The sequence below is a fragment of the Aspergillus tanneri genome (assembly GCF_003426965.1).
Source record: "Aspergillus tanneri strain NIH1004 chromosome Unknown AapTan_4_pilon_pilon_pilon, whole genome shotgun sequence".
NCBI lineage: Eukaryota > Fungi > Ascomycota > Eurotiomycetes > Eurotiales > Aspergillaceae > Aspergillus > Aspergillus tanneri.
This window is the reverse complement of record NW_022984631.1, coordinates 2,883,800-2,903,507: the sequence shown is the minus strand read 5'-3', so window position 1 is coordinate 2,903,507 and position 19,708 is coordinate 2,883,800. Positions and strand designations below refer to the sequence as shown.

Below are 19,708 nucleotides of genomic sequence, written 5' to 3'. Positions count from 1 at the left end.
GCTGGCCTAAGACATTCCTGATGGCAATGGAGACACCATCCACGGTCTCAATGTTTGCTGTCCAAACTCAAGGTCAAGCGGAGCCTTTGCGACTTTGGAATGAAGGAAGAAGTCGATCGAGCGGCGGACATTGTCGTGAACAGCCCTTACTGGAATCCTCGTGAGATTGAGCGATCCCCAATTCATGAATTAATTCGGCGTGTTAAGGCGGGAGAACCAGCTCGAGTAGGTCTATGATGATCCTGTGTTTGGTTTCTGTATATATATCTATCACGAAGACTCAATCGATAACTGAATCCAGAAAATGAAAGAAGCTAAGAAGAGTAGATTGCCTTGACCAGATATCCGTAATTGACAAGCGCATTATTGGCTCTGCGGATGGCGGGGTGAAAGTGGGGGATTTAAAATGGCCTGGAAAATAATCGCAAAAAAAAAGTCGCACCACTCTTTTCGGCTTCACCATCTCAGCAATCCCCGCCAATTTATCGCATTCTCTCCATACGCCTCTGGCTATTTCGACTACCATCCTGTACAGTCGACATGGCCACCGAAATGGAGGCAGCGCCCGTGTTGTCGACCCCAGACACTCGCATCTTGGAGGCCACAGACACCGTCACCACACACGATACGGCTCAAACTCTGTCCGACGAGGAACTATCGATCACCTATGATATTGATCGTACCTTGAAAGAAATTCGCCAAGCGCGATACAAGCGTATTGCTCTCCAGTTCCCCGATGAGATGCTTCCGGATGCTCCACGGGTGTTTCAGTTACTCAGTCGCGGCCTGGACAAGCGCAACATATCGGAGTCAAACGAAGGGGATGTAGCGCAGAGTAGGGGGACAAACGCTGGTGCCGATCCGAATGAGCTGTCCCATGCGGTATCTCAGCTTGATGTGAAGACCCCCGAGCCGGCCCCAAGACTGTATATTCTGGCCGACACATCCTATGGAACATGCTGTGTTGATGAAGTTGCCGCAGAGCATGTGGATGCAGATGTGGTTGTACATTATGGACGCTCATGCCTGTCTCCAACTGCGAGGCTCCCAGTGATTCATGTTTTCACCCACAAACCTCTTCCGCTGGAGCCCGTTGTCCGGGCATTCAAGGAGACCTACCCCGACCCTACCACGAAGGTCATTCTCGCGGCTGATGTGACCTACTCCGACCATATTCCCTCGCTGTATTCACGACTAGTGAAGGAAGGCTACAGCGGTTTGTTTGCCACGGAGATAGTCCACAACCCATCGTCCGCCATTCCCAATAGAACCGTGCCGGATTCCGTCCGCGACTCGTCAGAGTCGCTCTTGGAGTGGCAGCTTTTCCACATCTCCGACCCTCCCACCGCGCTTCTCCTGACCCTTGCGTCGCGCGTCGCTTCAATTTACATATATCCCACGAACGATCTGACCAGTGAGAATGTCAAGCCGCTGCCCGCGTCGACCGCGTCCACTCTGCGGCGCCGATATGCCATCCTGACCTCCCTCAATACCGTACCGATCTTTGGGATCCTGGTTAACACTCTCAGTGTGAAGAATTACCTACACATCGTCGATCACGTCAGGGAGCGGATTGCGGCCGCCGGGAAGAAGAGCTATCTGTTTGTGGTGGGCAAGTTAAATGCCGCCAAGGTAGCCAATTTCAGTGAGATCGGTGGTTGGGTGGTGATTGGTTGTTGGGAGAGCTCCCTGGTCGATAGTAAAGATTTTTGGAAGCCAGTAATTACCCCGTTTGAGTTGGAGCTTACTCTCAAGGCGGATACGGAACGGGTCTGGACGGGAGCCTGGCAGAGCGATTTCCAGAGTGTCCTTGACCAGCCAGAGGTTTCTAATCCCTCGTCTAACGGTGCGACCGCGGAGGACGATGACGAGATGTCCGAACCCGAGTCCGCGCCACCTGAATTCGATTTGCGGACAGGGCGATATGTCTCGCACTCGCGTCCGATGCGGGAATCCGCACCTCGCGTTTCTGCCGACGATGCTGCATCTGCAGCCGGTGGCCCTTCTGCTGCTCGGGCTCTCGCTCGGCGGGCTAAAGGGGATGTAGCCGTGATCGGCGGTACTCTCTCGCCAGGGGCAGAGTACCTACGGTCGCATCGGACCTGGAAGGGTCTGGGGAGTGATTTCAATATCCAATATGAGGATGATGAGGAGTCTAACGATAGCACGCTGGTGGTGGAAGGGCGCAAGGGAATCGCAAGGGGATATACTGTGGGCGGATCAATAGAGAAGCATTAGACTCGCCCTAATTATTTCTAGCAGTGAGGGGAAACCTGTTAAGTCGGGTAATCGATGGATCTACTATGTACTATCCAGGCTCATAGTTGAGGAAGTTACCTTCTCCGTAGATATCACCCCATTTGGATTCCCACACTGGTCGAGGCCCTAAGGGAGCGAAAAAAAGGGGGTAGACAAGCAGCCATAGAAACTCTACCGCGTGGAATCTCTGAAGTCCGTAACGAATGAATGCCCATCAATACCTAAAGCCCCCTCCCCCTGTATCGATCGTGGAAGGACGCTCTTGGATATGATACCAAGTCGTCGTATCCCGGCGACCTATCACATGATGCTGCGGGCAGATCCCGGATGTGTTGGAGTTCATCCAAATGAGTTGTCAAAGCCACCACCTTCAAGCCAGCGTCTTTTTATCTCGCTCCATCATTTCTCCCTTTGATGGCATCGCAGGGTGTCCTCCGCTTGGTGAATCGCCCTCCTTGCGCATTGTCCCCTCCCGTTTCTCCCTCTTATGATGTCCTGGGTCTCCCGCATTCTCCGCTGCGCCCTCGACCTCGCGTTTTGACGTTTCGCAGCGTGACAAAAAGAGAAGAAAGAGGAGAAGTCGACGACCGAACCCCAGTGTCTTCGTTTCATCTGCCGCTATCGATCTGGCTGCTCTGACGATGGCACAGCCGGGTGTCGACGCCATGGAGGATGACGGCTTCCTAGCCACCGGCCAAGTGCTGGTTGCCTCCGCGTTGGAACAGTCGGTGATCCCAACCCAGCGATCTCTGTCGACATTCGAGCGAGTCTTTACTACCCATGCGCCAATCCTTGAATCCCTCCTACTTCAGATCCCCACCGATACCGTCCTCAAGCTCGATCATACCTCCCGCTTTCTCCGATCCTTCCTCCGTTCATACCCCACAGCATGGAAGCACCTGTCGTTCCGCTTGTTTTATCCATCCAGCAACCCATCTCCGCTCCGAGTGGTTGTCCCAGGGAGCTCGGACGCGGTTGTTTCTCGCCAGTCTCGACCATATGCGTTGGATCAGCTGTTGATGCACGTGGTCATTCCTTTCAGCCCGTGTCTGACGAGTTTGGAGCTGGATAACACCGCAGTATCTGGGCAGATCCTCATCTCAACTGTCTTGTATTCGCGGCGAGAGACACTGGAGCACCTCTCCGTCCGCGGTTGCAAAAATGTCTCGCTCAAATACCACATTATTCCATACCTAATGATGTTTGGATTGCAGTATGACGTGAGCATGGAGAAGAATATTGGCAGCTCGCCATCTACCAAGCACCTTGCGCTCAAGAGCCTCTACACATATCGCTGCCGCCACCATAGGCGAAGGCCGTATTTGTCTTCGTCGTTAACGCGGAAAGACTCTGACTCCGAGCCTACTCACGAGCTGGTCAATCTCTGCCACAAGCTGGGAATCTGGACAGATACGTCGTGGTGCTCCACCCCGGCTGGAAGATGTTTCAGACGACGGGGATATGTCTCCATGAGAGTCCCGCAGGGGTCACCAGAAGTCTGGGTGGTGTTTGACCGACTGTGGCGGTCCAAGAACTGGATTGGCCCTGTCGATCATGGGTTCCGCCCGTCCAAGAAAGATGGCAAGCTGTGGGAATACAGTGAGACCGGCTGTTATGGCGAGCCCCTTGGAACAGGTGAGGGGAGAGATCCCGGCGAGGGCAAAATGACACCCGCACACCTGCGTTGGAGTCACCGGCAGTTTGTGGAGAACATTCGCTGTGATAATTGCGACGAGGAGATCTCTGAAAGATGTGAACAATGTAGCATCCTCATGCACTGCGTTGGTTGTCGCAAGACACTCTGTGCGAGCTGTGCCTACGATCGCCCCTATGTCCGCTGCCAGCCCAGATTAGGTACAGCAGGAGAAGCACCGGATTCCCTCTGGTGGGCCCCAGGTGCCGTCAGTTCGCCCTGTCTCATGCAAGACCCCCCGGTCTACCTTGCAGATGGAAATGCGGTCAACCAGAATGCCACAACGCCTTACCCTATGCTGAACTTCCACTGGTGCTGCACGGAGCCCATCTTCTCTGGTGGAGGTGGCATCAGCATCGGAACTCCCAATAGAGACGTGGACCAGGTGCGAGCAGCGCCTCTCCCTCGGGGACAGGGCTGGGAGGATCTCGAATATTCGGCTCACGAGTGGAGCAAGACATTTCCCAAGTACGCCTATGGCGATCCCCGGAAACCCGACTACACACTGGAAACAGGTCATATCGCTATGATGAAGTGGCTGTTGGGCCCTCCAGATCGAGACCCTACGGCTTGTCCGCGCAACCTATGCCAGGAATGCTACGATACCCCCCAGTGGAAGGTCCACTGCAAGAACTGTTCCAAGCCCCTGTGCATTGAACATGACCTTCGCGGCCTTCGTCTTCGGATTTGCGGGTACCGCGAGCTTACACTGGAGAAGATGGCGATACAGACTCGGGCCGGGTCTGCTGCTCGACTCACCTTTCCCTCCTATATCCCGCCCCCTATCCCATATGTAACCACTCCCTCGGCATTCGAGCTGCCTTACCGAACCCAGCACACCGTGGATTCTGCGGCCAGCAGCTTTATCGAAGACGTCCCCACAGATGGCATCACCGATGACCATGTAATTGACCATGTCGAATCTGCTGCTCCCGCGCACCAACGCTCCAGGAGCTTTTCCGTCACCAATTCAAACCGCTCCCGCTCTTCGTCTCCGTCGTCCGTCTACTGCGAGTCACCCTTTGACATCTCCAAGTGGCAAGGTTGCCAGTCGTTTTTCTGCCCTCAATACCGCGCGGTAGGTGATCAGCGACAGAGATGCGCCAGCGTCCTCCGAGAATGCACTAGCTGCTCAGTTCATGTATGTGAGGAGTGCGTTGAAGCACACCCACCATGCAGCTGCTCCTACTGCGAAGTGAACTATCTCTGCCCAAACTGCTTGAAGGTCCGTGAGCGTGACGGAACCTGCCGCCGGGTGGAAGAAGAGAAAGCGCGTCGCGAGGAACAGTGGAAGAGAGATATGCAACTGCTGGAGGGAATTGTCGAGACCAAGATCGCCAACGAGGTTGCCGAATTTGCCGGCCAGTTTTTTGACTCGGTTGAACCGTCGCGCGTCGTAACTCGGCAAATGGGGATTGTCAGCGAGTACGATCACGGGTCGGCGGCTTATCACCCAAGCTTCCGCAATGTCCCTGGGAGAGACCCTTTCATAGATGATGCTTGGCTGGATAGGACCGAGTGATTCCGCGCTGGTGGAACAGACCTGCATGATTTGCATTGTCTCGTAATGTTTGGTCCTGGCGTTGTAGGGTGACATGACATCTCTTTGAATCTCTTTCTTTTTCTTTCCTGACTTTTCTCTTACCTTTGTTGCTCTGATGAATCGCCTCGGTAGTTGATCCGGCTAGGTCGTGCTGGTTCTCCTGCGCTTGACAGGCCACGAGAGTAATGCGCAGGGAGCATCATTGTGTCTTTCGAGAGGCAGGAGCTACAGACACGACATCGACTACCAGGGACCACTCGCTACATCTTGTTCTATCTGCTGGCATGTGATAGAGCTTCTAATGTCTTTGAAATTTCGTAGTCAGTCATCTAGCCTTGAGACATAGCCTGTCGGGGTAGTTATCCGTGCAATCTATGAAAAGCAGTTGACGTTTTACACTGAATGGAATCCGTAGGACTGCCCATTCTACTGTACTACAGACTAGCATTAAATTAGCATTCATCCATCGTGTGGTTTGTATTGACGTTCCCAAAGCAGTTAGAGCCCGATTAAGCTGTGCGGGTCCAACCGTGACCGGATCGAAACTACTCGAACAAGTCCTCATCGTCTGCAGTCGAGTATCGATCTTTCTCGTTTCTAAACTCTACACATCTTTCGAGTCATTACGATACAGCCGGATCAATTCTACGGTCCCAGTTTCAGGTACCTTCCTGCCCATAGAACATCACAACCCCACAGAACAGCTGCTTACCCCACCTACGCCTCTCAACAGCTCCTGGAACGTAAAAGTCCTGGGATCGAACAGACCAATCAATCACTGAGAATGTCCTCTGCCGATTCGGAACAGGCTCCCACGGCCAGTGAGGTTGCTGAGCGTGAACTTCAGGAAAGAGAGCGCAAGGCCAAGGAAGACGCCGAGCAGGCTCAGTTGCCGTACAAATGGACACAGACGATTCAGGACGTGGACGTGACGATCCCGATTCCCGCGAACATCAAGGGGAGGGATATGGATGTGGTTTTGACGAAGAATAAGATCAAGGTGGCGATTAAGGGACAGGAGTCGTTCATTGAGGTGATTACTTTTTTGACTTCATTTTTATCTGAGCTTCTTTTCAATTTTCAGCTACATGCGTCGAACTAAAGTCAAGGCTAATTTCATTCCAGGGCGATTTCCCTCACCCAGTTCTCGTGGATGAAAGCTCATGGACTCTGGAAACAACGTCAAACCCGCCTGGAAAGGAAGTGTCGATTCATCTGGACAAGGTCAACAAGGTGGAGTGGTGGCCTCATGTGGTGACCTCTGCTCCGAAGATCGATGTGAGCAAGATTACGCCCGAGTCGTCGAAACTGAGTGATCTGGACGGAGAGACGAGAGCGATGGTTGAGAAGATGATGTACGACCAGCGACAGAAGGAGATCGGCGGACCGAGCAGTGATGAACAGCGCAAGATGGATCTTCTGAAGAAGTTCCAAGCGGAACATCCTGGTATGTCTATACCATTCTGTTGTGTGATCTGTCTCTGCTAACGATGTATACAGAAATGGACTTTTCGAATGCCAAGATCGGTTGAGATAGCGTGGGGAAATTAATGGTGTATGAAGTCATGAGCTGTCTACTTAAATGCACTGCATGAATGGATTTATTTTTATCTCTCTGTACTGTATCCACTCCATATTGTCCATAGGTCCAGGAAGTTGGTAAGAAGGCGAATACGAGCATTGCCTGGTTCGGACTAGTGCTAACCGTCCACCAAATGACTCCAACGTCTTTACGGAGTGAAGCTTCAATCCTTCATCGCTTCTCTTGACTCTTGACCTTTATTGCAGAGGAATCCATCAGATTAGAGCAGAAATCCACTATTCAATCACGCTGAAAGCCACGTGCTACTCCACATTTGACCAGTGAGCAAATAAGGATGTGAAGCTCGAGCTCACCCCGCCACGCTATTACTTTGCAGTCCTCGCCTAGTTTCATCCGTAATCTAGAGTGGGTTGTGCTAGTCATCGCCAGGGTCATAGATTAATTATCAATCGAATCCATGATGGCCACCTCGGTCTATACATCCCCGGAGAGCAAAGAGCACAACAGTCCCAGACTCTTGGCGGCGCTACAGGGACAGAAGAGCATATTCAAAGTATCCAAATACCAGCCAGGAGCTAGATCCTCTAGACAGACCGGGGATCGGACCTACCATGCTCGTCGGCCTCATCAGAAGTCCCGTGGGGGCTGCATGAAATGCAAGGAGCGAAGGGTCAAGGTACTATTACTTTATTTCTATCCCCCAGGAGCATGTATGTAGAGACTGATTGTGAGTAGTGTGATGAAACCAAACCTCACTGTCTTCGCTGTCAAAAATATGGTGTCGATTGCATCTACGAGGAGGGAAGTAAACACCACCAAGATGTTGTCTCATACTTGATCGAGAAAGTCCCCAGTTTGGTATCGCCAGACTCCACCGCATATTCCATGTCGCTGGTAGCGGTCTCCTCCAAGATCAACGAGCTGTTGCGGGTCAAACCTAAGAGAGGAAATCTGTCCGACCCGGTGCGTGCATTGCATCATTTCCATGAGCATACGGCTCCCGTAGTCAACGGCAAGAGCATCCACAGTATTCCGCGGGGTAAAATGATTCAACTCGCACTTGATGTCCGTACACTATCAATTCCATCAAGCTTTAGAAGTGCCCCATTCTAACAAGTCTGCAGTCCCCATTTCTCATGCATAGCATCCTTGCCACCGCTATCTCACACCTCTGCTACGCCCTCCCTGACAACAGCTCCTACACAGCCGTCGAGGCCTACCACTGGCAACAGGCGATCAGCCAGTACTCACAAGAGATAGCACACGTCAGGTCAGAGAACATGGACGCACTTTTCTCCGCCTGTTTCCTCATGACGACACATTCCTTCCGCCTGGAAACGTGCGATCCGCGAAGCTCCTTCGTATTCTCCAACGACCCGGAATCCCTAAACTGGCTAATGCTGCAGAGCGGTCTACGTCATCTTCTGAGTCTCGCCCAACCTTGGCTCTACCGCAGCGTATGGTTCGAATTATTCATGGAATCCCGACAATCGAATCCCCTCTTCGACGACCACCGATCCGGGCGAGAGGGTCTGGACCCCGCATTCGCTGATATCTGTGCCATCGACGACTCCTCCACCGAGGGCTCGAACCCGTATTTGTGGCCGCTGCGCATGCTCACACCCATACTGGCCGCAGAACGTTCCATGCGTAGCTTCTCCATGTACACGAATTTCATGGGACGATTGGACAGTTCGTTCTATGAGAGATTGCTCAGAAGAGATCCCCCCGCCTTGCTGATTCTCGCATGGTGGTTGGGTCTCGCTCATTCGGCTCGTCAGTGGTGGATGGAAACGAGGATCAGGTCCGAATGCACCGCTATCTGTATGTATCTTGAGGATAGTGATGATCCTCGTGTCCTGGCTTTATTGGAGTTTCCGGCTGAAACGTGTGGGTATTTATTACGACATGTTCAAGAAAGGATGAATTTATAGATGTATGATTGTTATTAATTATAGATTGATACTGGTATGAATACTGATTATAGATTGAAGCTTGTTATGCATTATATTATTAATATGTCATATACCAACGCCAATGAAATGCAATCATAACTCATCCAACATAGAATACCGCAGGTATCAAAAAGAAGAATGAGATCACCGATCAAAAGACCGGCTCGATCTAGATATCCCATTCTCATCAAGACTCCGTCTCGCAACTAGATTCCTCACCCACATGTCCCTTTGAAACACGGGTCTGGGCTGGGCAATCTGCATCATCTGCGTCTGCACCATTGATTGAATCTGCATTACCGACTGAGATAGAGCCATAGGTTGAGAGAGAGACAGCGACTCCCCCCTCCCCCGTGCAGATCCCCTCTCTCCAGGACTCGAACTCGACCCAGACCTCGACCTCATTGACAACACCGGCGAATTCCCCCGCGGCGAATACGGCGGAGGCGGCGTCTCCCTCGTAGCTGTGGAAGTATTCCCATAACTACTAGTGAAGGAGATAGCGGATGAAACATCGGATGTCAAATCCTCAGGACGAACATCTGCCTCCATTGTATTTGTATACTGATTTTTTTCATCATAGTAGTTGGTACTGGTGGTAGTGGTGTTTGAAACCGGGGGATCGCGCATGTGCGCTTCGAGAGTTTTTTCGTGGATGCTTCGTGGCCTGGGGGTGTATGCTGGGAGGTCGGGGGAGGAGTATGAGTATGAGTATGTGTCGATTGGACTGGGTTCGTTGGGTTCAGTGGTGGTGTGGATGGGGGTGGGTTCGGGTTGAGGAGGACGTGAGAGACAGCAGAGCCAGCTCATCTTGATTTATAGAATTATGTATAGGTAGTGGGATAGAGTGTTGTGATATAGTTCTAGGGCAGGTTCAATGTATGTTGACATCCACTACAGGACATCCAGGCCAGATAAGCACTGCTGCCACCGTAAGCATGAGAGAGAATAAAAGATAATGACAGCGAACGCCGTAAGAGCAATGATAAGTAAGTGACTCGTCGCCTAAGGCTGGCTATGCAGATCCCTCAGGCATCTACATTGTGCCGTCGCTGATTGGCCGTCAGGATTTCCAAATCGGGCAGACTCGAGGCTGTGCCTTCAGCACTTATGTATGTACCTGGTCAATAAACATCTATCATAATGATATGCTCTATTATATAGGCTAAGAAATGATACTCCATACATCGTATATCCTATCCAGAGCATAGCCCAAGTCAGGCCGATGCCTCGCAACCTATGTACAAGAATAGTAATGCCCCGAACACATACGAGAACGATTGAGTGGTTGACTCGATAGTTAAGTCGGATATACATGCAACCGGCCGCTAAGCAGCCAGATTCGGACATTCACCCTGGGCACGCTGGAACGCCACCGCAAACAGATCCTGCATCGCACAGTAGTGGAAGAGAATGCCGCCCAGCACCGCCAGGTGCCAGATATTGTGGCTCCCACCGACATAGTCGAACAGTCCAGGACGCCACCGTTCGGGCACCTGAGAAGCATAGATGCACGCGCCGATGAAATACACCAGGATACTCTTCATCACCGGTGCATAGAAATACAGGCACCAGGCGAAGCCTCGTGTGTAGGTGAGCTGCGCCAAAGGGGCAAAGCCGGTGAGGGCCAGCGACACGTAAAAGGCCACCCGGACCCAGGCGAAATCCGAGCGGTTGAACGTCGGGTGCCAGGGGAGAATCACGCCACCAATCCCCAGCGACATAGTGAGCAGGATGTACGTCCAGCGAGATACCGGCTCGCAGTAGAAGGCCGTGTACTCGGTCGTCACGATCGAGGCGGCCACCAGCATCGAGATGCCCGTATAATCGACGCAGGCAAACCGCTCCATCAGCCCCTGGTTGGCAATGCTGTTCATGGTGTGCCAGAGTGTACTGCAGACGAGGCACTTGCATGCAGCAAAGAAGAAGACGGCTGCAACCAACACGTCCGTGTTGGTGCTGAGGATGAAGTTCGGGTTCAGGGGGTAGAAGTAGAAAGCGACTGAGAGAACGATGAACAGGCCAATCAGGTGGGACCAGATGTTGACCAGCTCGTTTGAGAAGGTGAACACGGAGGCGAAGCACTCCACCTTGGATGAGGTGAAGCGGTAGCCCTGCAGGATATGTGGGTTGATTCGCCACGGGTGTGGAAGATCCGCATAGGTTATTAGCCGCTTCTCCTTGGCTAGCAAGATCGCCTGGTCGATATTCTCGCGAAGAGCCTCCTTTGCCTTCCGGGCACGCTCCATGCCCTCATCCACCACCTCCCGCGCATGGACCAGCTTCGAGTCGACCGCCTTCCACCCATCGTCCAGGGCCCCGTAGAGTCCGCGGTCCCTTACTGCATGGGCACGGGACTCCAGTTCGGTCAGGAAGGACTCCATCAAGCGAACTCCCGCCTGTGCCTTTTGCTCCAGGGTCTCCTTGGTCGCCAAAGCATCGTTATAGCGGTCCTCGAGGGTTTCCACCAAGATCTTGGCCCTCTTCTTGCCGCCGCCCATGAGTTCCCCGGAGGCATAGGAACACGAATCCCGCACAGCCTCGAGCGTGGCATATCCCCGGCGCAAGCTGGCATCGATTTGGACCATATGGGACCGGCGATACTGTTCAATCCAGTGCAGGCGACGCTCTAATTCGGCCAGGAAGAGTTCCACCTACGCAAACGAGTATGGTTAGGTTGGTCGCTGAAGACAGCAGGTGCCTGTTTGAATGCTCACCCTGAGGAACACGGCATCTGCATCGTAGTCACACGAGAGCTTCCTTGCCGTATGAAAGGAATGTCGACGGCGTCGATCCCGCAGAAGAGCGGTTTCTTCCGAGGGCGTAGAATAAGCGCTGGACACGACAGTGTCGGGATACGACTCAATGGTCATGGATTGCGCTGAACAAGCCATGGGGAAGGGGTCCGTCCAAAAATCCCACCGAAAAAAAAATCAAAAAAAAATCAAACAATTAGTAGCACATCACTATCTTGGGGTGGGTGGAAATGCGTTGGGTTGAGAGTAAAGATGTTGGGACCCGAAGATCGGAGGTTGTCGGTAAGGGGAAGGAAAGAAAACAATCAGAATGAGAACGTGTAAGAGAGTGGAAATGGAATAAATCAATGAAACTGCTGCAAAGTACGAGGCGAAGAAAAAACGAGCGAGGAAGAGAGGAATAGGAAGAGAAAATCACAGAGAGAGAAAGAAAGAGGGGAGATATAGAAAGAGAGAGAGAGGAGAATCGGGATCCGAGTGGGGGAAGTCGATCATCCATCAATCAATTAATTTCATCAATGAATTCTCCTGCCGACACACCACTCTCCAAGAAGCCAGAAATTAATTATAGTTCATCCATCCATCATCCATTCTACTGCTGACGTTCTCAATCTCCCGTGGATCAGCGGCATCCGGCCCATCAGCGACCGTATTGCCTGCACGTTTCTAGTCGTCATGGCTGTCCGAGATCTGGTCGCCGACCCTTCGCTATTGCCTGTGCTAGCCACCTGCGCCGAAACTCGCGACAAATGCCAACAACTTCTGGCTGCTTTGGATCCGACCGTGGATGCTGACCCGCGTGAAGCTGCGCTGACTGCATCCAAGGAACAGAAGCGTCTCTTTGCTCTTCTAGCTCGCCTGCGTGGCCAGAATCGTGAGGCTATTCTCCGCGTGCGAGAGACCAAACAGTCCACCGCAGAGGGTCGTCAGGAAATCGATCGGCTGCATCTGCAATTGCAGAACTTGTATTATGAACAACGACATCTGACAGGCGAGATTGCCGCGTGCGAATCTTACGAGTAAGTGTGATCATTCCGGAGAATGCACGGATGGAGTCAGTCACTAATGATGCCGGTCATCTAGCCACAAGTATCTCTCCCTACCGTTAATCCCCGTCGAGCAGTTCCTGGCTTTGTTCCCTGAACACCAGGACTCGGATGCTCACGAGCTCATGGTGGCTCGCATCAACCATGAACATGCCGAGCGCGAGAAACTTGAGCAGGCCCGACAGGAACTCCTCAAGCGAAAACAGGCGCTGATCGCCGAGAACAACAAGCGGAAGGAAGATTTGGCCAGTTTGGACCAAGATCTGGAGCGGTTTATCGACGTTGGTTCTCCCTTTCCATCCCCTTGTTCCGGCTACACTCGCCTTGGGTCAATGGAGTTTATTGCTAACGGATGACGACTTAACAGGCTGCGAAACCGATTCAGAAAATCTTCGAAAAGGAATACTAGCCGTACATGGAGTGTTGGGATGGTTTGTGCTTTTTGTCTGCTTCATAGCGATACCCAGGTAGTTTGGTGTCTTATCTCTTTCCGGGTGTGATTTGGATCAGAATGGTTCATGAGAAAAGATAGAATAATCCATACCATGAAATTCCACCATTAAGCCCTGTATGAACGTAGAATATCTCACCTCGTTGTGTCCGGAATGCGGTGGTGGGCATCCTCTCCTCCGCCCATCGCGTCTTACTTGTCCTCCGCCCATCGTCCATCTTCGTCTTTCCACTCTCCGCTACCATCACCTCCTCCTCTCTCTCTCTGTCTCTCCCTCCCTCCCTCTCTCCCGTTCTGTTTTCTCATTTTCGCCTTCCTGGCAAAGCATGTCCTGGTCATGACCGGCAAGAATGAAGACCAGGCGTCTTCGTCACTGACTGCCTCGCACGACTCCTCCATGGCCTCACCGTCCGCCCCGCGAGCTCCTCCGCCGGAAAAACCAGAGGCCATCCAGATGCGGTTCAAGGTGATAGCTGCATTCTGGGCCGTCATTGTCTTCCTTGGGCTTCCCATCTGGTGGAAGACAACGTCCATTTACCGAGCTCAGCTGCCCATTCAAGACATGGTCGACTGGGCCGATGGAAAAGTAAACCACCGATGTGTAACTCGGTCAGTCTGGAGCAACTTAGCTGATCTCAATCTCAATCAATAGACTTGTCGTCCAGTATTCCCTCTCGAGATCCGATTCGAAATCCCATCTCTACCAGAGCCCGACGCGCAGCATCTCTTGCGCGCCACCCAGCACACCCTCGATGATCTGAACGAGTTCTCGGCACATCATCTGCGACTGAAGCTGTCGGACGACAACGATGATAGCAAGGCCGATACTGCCTTGACGGTTCGACTGCTCGCTCACGATGACTTGGCTGCTCCCCAATCAGAGCTTCATGCCGACATGACTCAGCTGGATGTGTACTATCCGCCTACTCAAGTTCCCCTACCGTCCTCTTCCAACTTTCCGCTGTCGGCGTATATCGCGGGAACCCTGCAGAATCTATTCACGGAGGAGAAAGCCATAGTGGCCCATATCCTGTCCGACAACAATGGCATCGGTGCTAGTGCCAACACCCCGGCCTCGTCGAACAATCAGCAGCCCTCTGCGCTCCTCAACTCCATCTCTCCCCAGCTATCGGAGAGTATCAGCAGGCGATTGCGCCGTTCGATGAAGCATGCGGACACCTATCACCTGGCCTTCTCGCTTTTCACTCCTGGTCCGCAGCCATGGTCCTGGGACATCCAAGCCGCCGTCGACGAGTATATTGCGCCTCTCCTGAATGCCTATGCTCCTATTAGCAACTTCACCGTCGATACCCAGGTCCAGCTCTATGCGGGCTTCTCCCCCAACGCGCCCCTCCCAGAGTACGACGAGTCGCAGCGGGCGTGGACGTTGAAGACGGAAGATCTCAGTGCCTTTATTAACGCCGCCGAATGGCCCTTGAGCCCTAGTATCGGTGCCGGTCCCACCATCAACTTCATCCTCTATGTCCCGGAGCCCTCCCAATCCCCGATGGTCGTCAAGGAGAGCAGCGCCACCAGCTGGATCATCCCCCAATGGGGCGGAGTGTTCCTACTCAATCCCCCTCTGTCCACAACCTCCAGTCGTCCCACCAACCCGGCGCATCTACCGCAGGAGTCCCTGCGGCCGGCCTTCCTGACCTTCTCGCATCAGCTTCTGACTCTGCTGGGTGCCCCAACCACACCCACTTCCCTGCCCTTCCGTCTTCAAACTCTCATCCGCGTGCGCGCTGCCACCCTCATCTTCTCCGCCTCATCCACCATAGGCTCCCTCGCCCGTCTCACGGAGTCCCTCCCGTCTATCCCGATCCCTGCCTCGGTCGCCACCTCCGTGTCCACCACCCTCTCTCATCTGTCGTCCGCGTGCACGAATCTGCAAGAGGGCCGCTTCCATGCGGCATTGGCCAACGCCCGTATCGCCGAGTCGGAGGCCGAGCGCAGTTTCTTCGAGAAGAGCATGGTCGGTCAGGTCTATTTCCCCGATGAACATAAAGTCGCCGTCTATCTACCCTTACTAGGCCCGGTCGGGGTGCCGTTGGTTGTGGGACTCCTCAAAGAGATCAAGCGGATAGTCGCCAGTTGGAAGGCTAGGAAATTACGTCAGTGAGGTCGTGCTTGTGCTCCATCTCTCTGCGCTGCAGTATATAGTAAATATCATGGTATTCAATGTAATTTTGTTCTATCGAGCCTATCATCCAGACGCCAACTCTCTTCTGGCGTGTATCTGTGTGTTATATTAAAAGCTTCCAACTGTCCATTCAAGATATCTCGCCAACCAAGAAGATCGGGGGGGGTAACATCCAAGAGTCTATGTGCTAAATACCAATACAAACATACAAAAGAAACAGCGCCGCAGCGGCCATCAGAAAGAGAAAGAGCAATGCTAAATATACTGAACGAAAAGCAGACTATAATAAAGACAGAGTCACAGAAGTCAAGACCTGCGAGGAACCCGAAGGGTACTGGTATTGATATTGGAACTCTCCTGAGAAGTATCAGTGACACGGTAGGACGGATCACCCTTGTTATTACTGAATCCCACCTGGTCCATCATATCAGCGAAGGTGGTATCCAGACGAAAAGCGGGATACGGATCGGGTTTCAGCACACCAGTGCCTGCGAACACGCCGGGGGGCGTATAGACTCTGATACTTTCGGTGCTGGGCAGACGCTGCGGACGAATCTTCTGGGGTGGCGTGACTGGTAACGGGGGAACTTTTGGCCTTTCTTTTTCCGGGGGAGGGTGGACGGTGATTTTAGGGGTGGAGCCAAATAGGCTCTTGACTCGGGTGCCGGTGCGTTGGAGCATGGACCGGGCCCCTTCGGAGCTTCGTTTCGATGATCGTGATCGACGTAGGAGGAAATCAGTGCGGTAGGAGCTGTCATCTGTGGGGATTGGGCTGGATATCCCAAGTAAAGTGCCGTTGGAGGAGCGTTGTGTGTGCTGTACAACTTTTATGGAGGGTGGAATCTGTCGTCGTTGCCATCGTCGGAAACAGAACATCCCCAGGGCTGCGAGCACGGCTCCGAAGATGGCGCCGGGGAAAAATCCCGCGAGTACCGCTTTACTTGGGTACGAGGGACATGGCATAGATAGTCCAGCGGCCGTGGAGCTACACTCAGAGTATAAGGGGGAGAATTTGGGGTCTGAAGGTGATGTGATTGTAGAAGCGGTGGGATCGATTGTTCTGGTTGGTTTGGATGAAGCGGTTGTCGCAGTGGACGTTGAGGTGGGCTTTGTGGGAGACGACTTTCTGTCGTCGATTTCACACATCTTGTTTCCCTTGCAAGTGTATCCAAAGGGACAACACGAATCGCCGCACTTGGGCAACTCATCGTCTAACCTGGTGGTTTTGATGGGGTTTGTCGGATGGAGCGTTGCATTTTGAAGCTGTGTATTGCAGGCAATAGGCTGGATATATGAGCAGCTTTGGTCTTTGGGACAGCATATGGCTGAGGTGCCGCCGTCCAGGCTAACACAGGTCGACGAAGACGGACAGCAGAACGAGTCTGGTATGCCTGCAGCCTCGCACTTTGTGTAAGAACTGGGACAGCTGTCTGCACGTGGTAGCAGCACATTGAGTGCATGAATATGTGAGATGGAACTGGCTACAAGAGCAAGGAGTAGTACCCTTGAGGATGCAACGGTCGGAATTGCCCTCGCCATGGCGATGTTGACTTGACTACTCTTAGGAGCAGCTCTAGATAGTGGGAGATCTGAATACTAGGCTTGGACAATATGCGGCCAGGATGATGATTCAAGTTAGAAGCGAAGGAGACTCTAGATGAAAGAATTCCCAACAATGGATTTCTGAGGAAGTGTTGAACAATGAAAGCTCTCAACCAGCAGACAAAGCGTATCATCTGGAAAAGAGACCAGTCAAGTCCACCCAAGGTTTATAGACCATTAACCGCTCCATGTTGCCTGAAATAAATCCGATGCAAGCTATCCCAGAAAGTCCACCATGATTGCAGCCGGAAGCGCCGTGGGCAGATGGGGCTCCAGGGAAGCCGTCTAATAAGAGCGATTGAAGTAGGCGCCAACCTTCTGGCAGTCGAACCATAATGGCCAACGCAGATGCTTATTTGTTCGCTAAAAGGAGCTCTGTGGAGAGCAGCTGTGCCGTGTTGTTATCTGGCGAGGAGATGAGGAGATGAAGTTGAAGGCAAAGTAAATGCGCGGCCGATGATTGGCCAGAGCTTACCTCAGCCACGCTAGACCCGATCGGGTGGCCTTTCCGACGCCGATGGAAATTCTGCGGTTTTGCTTCATTGCTGGCTTCTAAACTCCCCGTTAGTCAAACCGCCATTATGCTTCCTCGATTCCTGCGGCCGCAGAGCTCTCTGCGTGCGGTTTCCTCCCTCACACAGGTGAGCTTTGTCCGCCTTCTCAATGGCCTTTTCGCCCCGGCCCCTGGCTGATTCGTTGGTAGAAACCTAACTCCGCCCTCCCACGCTTCCAAACCCGCAGCTTGCACCGTGTTCCTCAGTTGACCCACGATGCGCAATTTAAAAAGAATGGCATTTCGGAGCTGTTGTCTCCCGAGGCTTTTGATTTCGCCTGGACGCAATACCAGACCCTCCTTGTGGACAAGTTGAATCTGTTGACACAGGGTGAGTGAGAGGGCTTCTACGCATCCAGCTCGTTGGCAGTTCCCATTCGGTTTGGGACTGAAATGAAGAACAGGCGGCTTTGAATACTTGTATCTGGAACCTAACTTTGCACAGACACCCCCGATGCCGATGCGAAACCTGGAGATCTGCTGGTCAAGTACTCCCGCCGCCCGGAGATGGCGTCCGTCTTTAATTATGCTTCAATGGCCCATAACAACCACTTTTTCTTCAACTGTCTGGTGAGTGAGCCATATGAGTCAATGCATTTGAGTCTTCTCGCCTAACTTTTTTTTCTCGCAACAGTCACCCAACCCCACGCAGATCCCCGAAAAATTCGCCAAGGATATCGTCGACACCTGCTCTTCGGTCGAGTCTCTGAAGCTTGACTTCCTGGCAACCGCCAACGCTATGTTCGGTCCTGGATTTGTGTGGCTAGCCAAGAACCTGGAAAGGGAGGGACTAATGCACATCTTCTGCACCTATAACGCCGGCTCGCCCTACCCGGCCGCCCATTCTCGGAGACAACCGGTCGACATGGCGACTCACTCGCCAGATGCTCCCTTGGGTAACCAGTATGCCGGTGCCATGGGATCTCACTCACAGAACCAGAAGAGCCTGGCCCCTGGCGCGGTGGATGTTCAGCCCATCCTGTGCGTCAACACCTGGGAGCACGTGTGGATGATGGACTACGGAATTGCAGGCAAGGCGGAGTATCTGGAACGGTGGTGGGATCGGATCAACTGGGAGGTGGTGTTTGACAACTACAATGCGGTCAGCTCGATGAAGGGAGGACGACAGGCGGCCACCTGGAACCGGAGCCTGAGCATGCTATGAAAATAGACGCTATGAATGGGGGGGTGCATATGTCGGTTTCATCTTCATGTCTTGATAAATGTATTATATACTACCTGGTTTAGTTTGAGCTGTGTTTCTTATATCTGGGTCTAAATTAAATTTTAAATGTACAGCGATACATCGCAATGAAATCAACTCGAATCAAACCTCTATCGTACATTCCAACCAGGCCCTTACTCTAAATATCATCTATGAACGTATACCCTCCAACTCTCTAATCCTCTTCTCGAACGCCTCAATCATCACCCCCGCCATCTGATTCTCCACCGCACTCATCATCGCCGCATGCAACTGATTCCGGAACTCGAACTGAATCTCCAGATTCACCTTCGTCCTCGGTCCCCCGGTCTCCATCTGCATCTCCAACGGCACCAACTCCCACCTCGTACTCAAGTACTCGAAGATCCCCTCATTCGCACCGGGGAAGATACTCCCCTGTTGTGGCTGTTGCTCCCCCTGACCATCTTTAGAATCCACACCGAACTTAGCACCGCTGCGCGCCTCCACGATCCACCGACTCCGATCACAGTCCACACGCGACGTGAAGGTCTCGCTGAGCGGGCCGTACCCGACCGTCAGGAAGGCGCGTGTGGGTTCCCCGGTGGAAGGGTCGCGATGCGTCACGGTAGAGGCGGTTAGAAATGGAAGGAATTGCGAGTAGGATTCCACGGAGGAGATAACTTGGTATAGGCCCGTGGGCGCATACGGTAGGGTTCGTGTGGCGGTTAGAGTGCGTTCCGAGGAGCCGTTGTTTCCAGATGGGAGGAAGGAGGAGAGTGAAGGGAGACCGAATGATCGTGCTGTGTTGAGTGATGATGTGACGGTCCTTGGTACTCGGGATGTTGGTAGAGCTCTGGATCGTGATATCGTTGCTGTTGGTAGGGTAGTAGCTGGTCGAAGGGATGGTGATGGGATGGAGAGCGACTGGATCCAGCGACTCGATGGTCGCAGTAAAGAGGCCTTCATTGGGAGAATGGG

The 19,708-nt window shown here is 52.8% G+C and overlaps 11 protein-coding genes across 11 annotated transcripts; 7 read left to right on the top strand and 4 right to left on the bottom strand.

Moving 5' to 3' along the window:
• Window positions 1–540: 540 nt before the first annotated feature.
• DPH2 (2-(3-amino-3-carboxypropyl)histidine synthase subunit 1/2) lies at window positions 541–2,238 on the top strand (the record flags this gene model as incomplete). Its single annotated transcript, XM_033570777.1, has 1 exon — window positions 541–2,238. The coding sequence occupies one exon, from the start codon at window positions 541–543 to the stop codon at window positions 2,236–2,238; it is 1,698 nt and encodes a 565-aa protein (XP_033426809.1).
• A 662-nt stretch (window positions 2,239–2,900) lies between these two features.
• On the top strand, window positions 2,901–5,474 carry ATNIH1004_006140 (uncharacterized protein; the record flags this gene model as incomplete). The annotated part of the gene is made up of 1 exon (XM_033570776.1): window positions 2,901–5,474. One exon carries the CDS (start codon window positions 2,901–2,903, stop codon window positions 5,472–5,474), a length of 2,574 nt encoding a protein of 857 aa, XP_033426808.1.
• Window positions 5,475–6,279: 805 nt separating this feature from the next.
• On the top strand, window positions 6,280–7,027 carry ATNIH1004_006139 (NudC domain-containing protein; the record flags this gene model as incomplete). The annotated part of the gene is made up of 3 exons (XM_033570775.1): window positions 6,280–6,528; window positions 6,621–6,942; window positions 6,996–7,027. The coding sequence occupies 3 exons, from the start codon at window positions 6,280–6,282 to the stop codon at window positions 7,025–7,027; spliced, it is 603 nt and encodes a 200-aa protein (XP_033426807.1).
• A 471-nt stretch (window positions 7,028–7,498) lies between these two features.
• ATNIH1004_006138 (Zn(II)2Cys6 transcription factor domain-containing protein) lies at window positions 7,499–8,972 on the top strand (the record flags this gene model as incomplete). The annotated part of the gene is made up of 3 exons (XM_033570774.1): window positions 7,499–7,714; window positions 7,774–8,103; window positions 8,163–8,972. The coding sequence occupies 3 exons, from the start codon at window positions 7,499–7,501 to the stop codon at window positions 8,970–8,972; spliced, it is 1,356 nt and encodes a 451-aa protein (XP_033426806.1).
• Window positions 8,973–9,180: 208 nt separating this feature from the next.
• ATNIH1004_006137 (uncharacterized protein) lies at window positions 9,181–9,803 on the bottom strand (the record flags this gene model as incomplete). The annotated part of the gene is made up of 2 exons (XM_033570773.1): window positions 9,181–9,477; window positions 9,534–9,803. 2 exons carry the CDS (start codon window positions 9,801–9,803, stop codon window positions 9,181–9,183), a joined length of 567 nt encoding a protein of 188 aa, XP_033426805.1.
• Window positions 9,804–10,321: 518 nt separating this feature from the next.
• Window positions 10,322–11,866, bottom strand: ATNIH1004_006136 (hemolysin III family protein; the record flags this gene model as incomplete). Its single annotated transcript, XM_033570772.1, has 2 exons — window positions 10,322–11,647; window positions 11,711–11,866. The coding sequence occupies 2 exons, from the start codon at window positions 11,864–11,866 to the stop codon at window positions 10,322–10,324; spliced, it is 1,482 nt and encodes a 493-aa protein (XP_033426804.1).
• Window positions 11,867–12,424: 558 nt separating this feature from the next.
• ATNIH1004_006135 (uncharacterized protein) lies at window positions 12,425–13,204 on the top strand (the record flags this gene model as incomplete). The annotated part of the gene is made up of 3 exons (XM_033570771.1): window positions 12,425–12,768; window positions 12,833–13,076; window positions 13,163–13,204. 3 exons carry the CDS (start codon window positions 12,425–12,427, stop codon window positions 13,202–13,204), a joined length of 630 nt encoding a protein of 209 aa, XP_033426803.1.
• Window positions 13,205–13,583: 379 nt separating this feature from the next.
• Window positions 13,584–15,368, top strand: PIG-S (GPI-anchor transamidase GPI17; the record flags this gene model as incomplete). Its single annotated transcript, XM_033570770.1, has 2 exons — window positions 13,584–13,832; window positions 13,899–15,368. The coding sequence occupies 2 exons, from the start codon at window positions 13,584–13,586 to the stop codon at window positions 15,366–15,368; spliced, it is 1,719 nt and encodes a 572-aa protein (XP_033426802.1).
• A 327-nt stretch (window positions 15,369–15,695) lies between these two features.
• Window positions 15,696–16,535, bottom strand: ATNIH1004_006133 (uncharacterized protein; the record flags this gene model as incomplete). Its single annotated transcript, XM_033570769.1, has 1 exon — window positions 15,696–16,535. One exon carries the CDS (start codon window positions 16,533–16,535, stop codon window positions 15,696–15,698), a length of 840 nt encoding a protein of 279 aa, XP_033426801.1.
• A 175-nt stretch (window positions 16,536–16,710) lies between these two features.
• Window positions 16,711–18,709, top strand: sod4 (mitochondrial 37S ribosomal protein mS42; the record flags this gene model as incomplete). Its single annotated transcript, XM_033570768.1, has 5 exons — window positions 16,711–16,799; window positions 17,560–17,632; window positions 17,695–17,875; window positions 17,990–18,114; window positions 18,179–18,709. The coding sequence occupies 5 exons, from the start codon at window positions 16,711–16,713 to the stop codon at window positions 18,707–18,709; spliced, it is 999 nt and encodes a 332-aa protein (XP_033426800.1).
• Window positions 18,710–18,919: 210 nt separating this feature from the next.
• ATNIH1004_006131 (ubiquinone-binding COQ10-like protein) lies at window positions 18,920–19,696 on the bottom strand (the record flags this gene model as incomplete). Its single annotated transcript, XM_033570767.1, has 1 exon — window positions 18,920–19,696. The coding sequence occupies one exon, from the start codon at window positions 19,694–19,696 to the stop codon at window positions 18,920–18,922; it is 777 nt and encodes a 258-aa protein (XP_033426799.1).
• Between the last annotated feature and the right edge of the window lie 12 nt (window positions 19,697–19,708).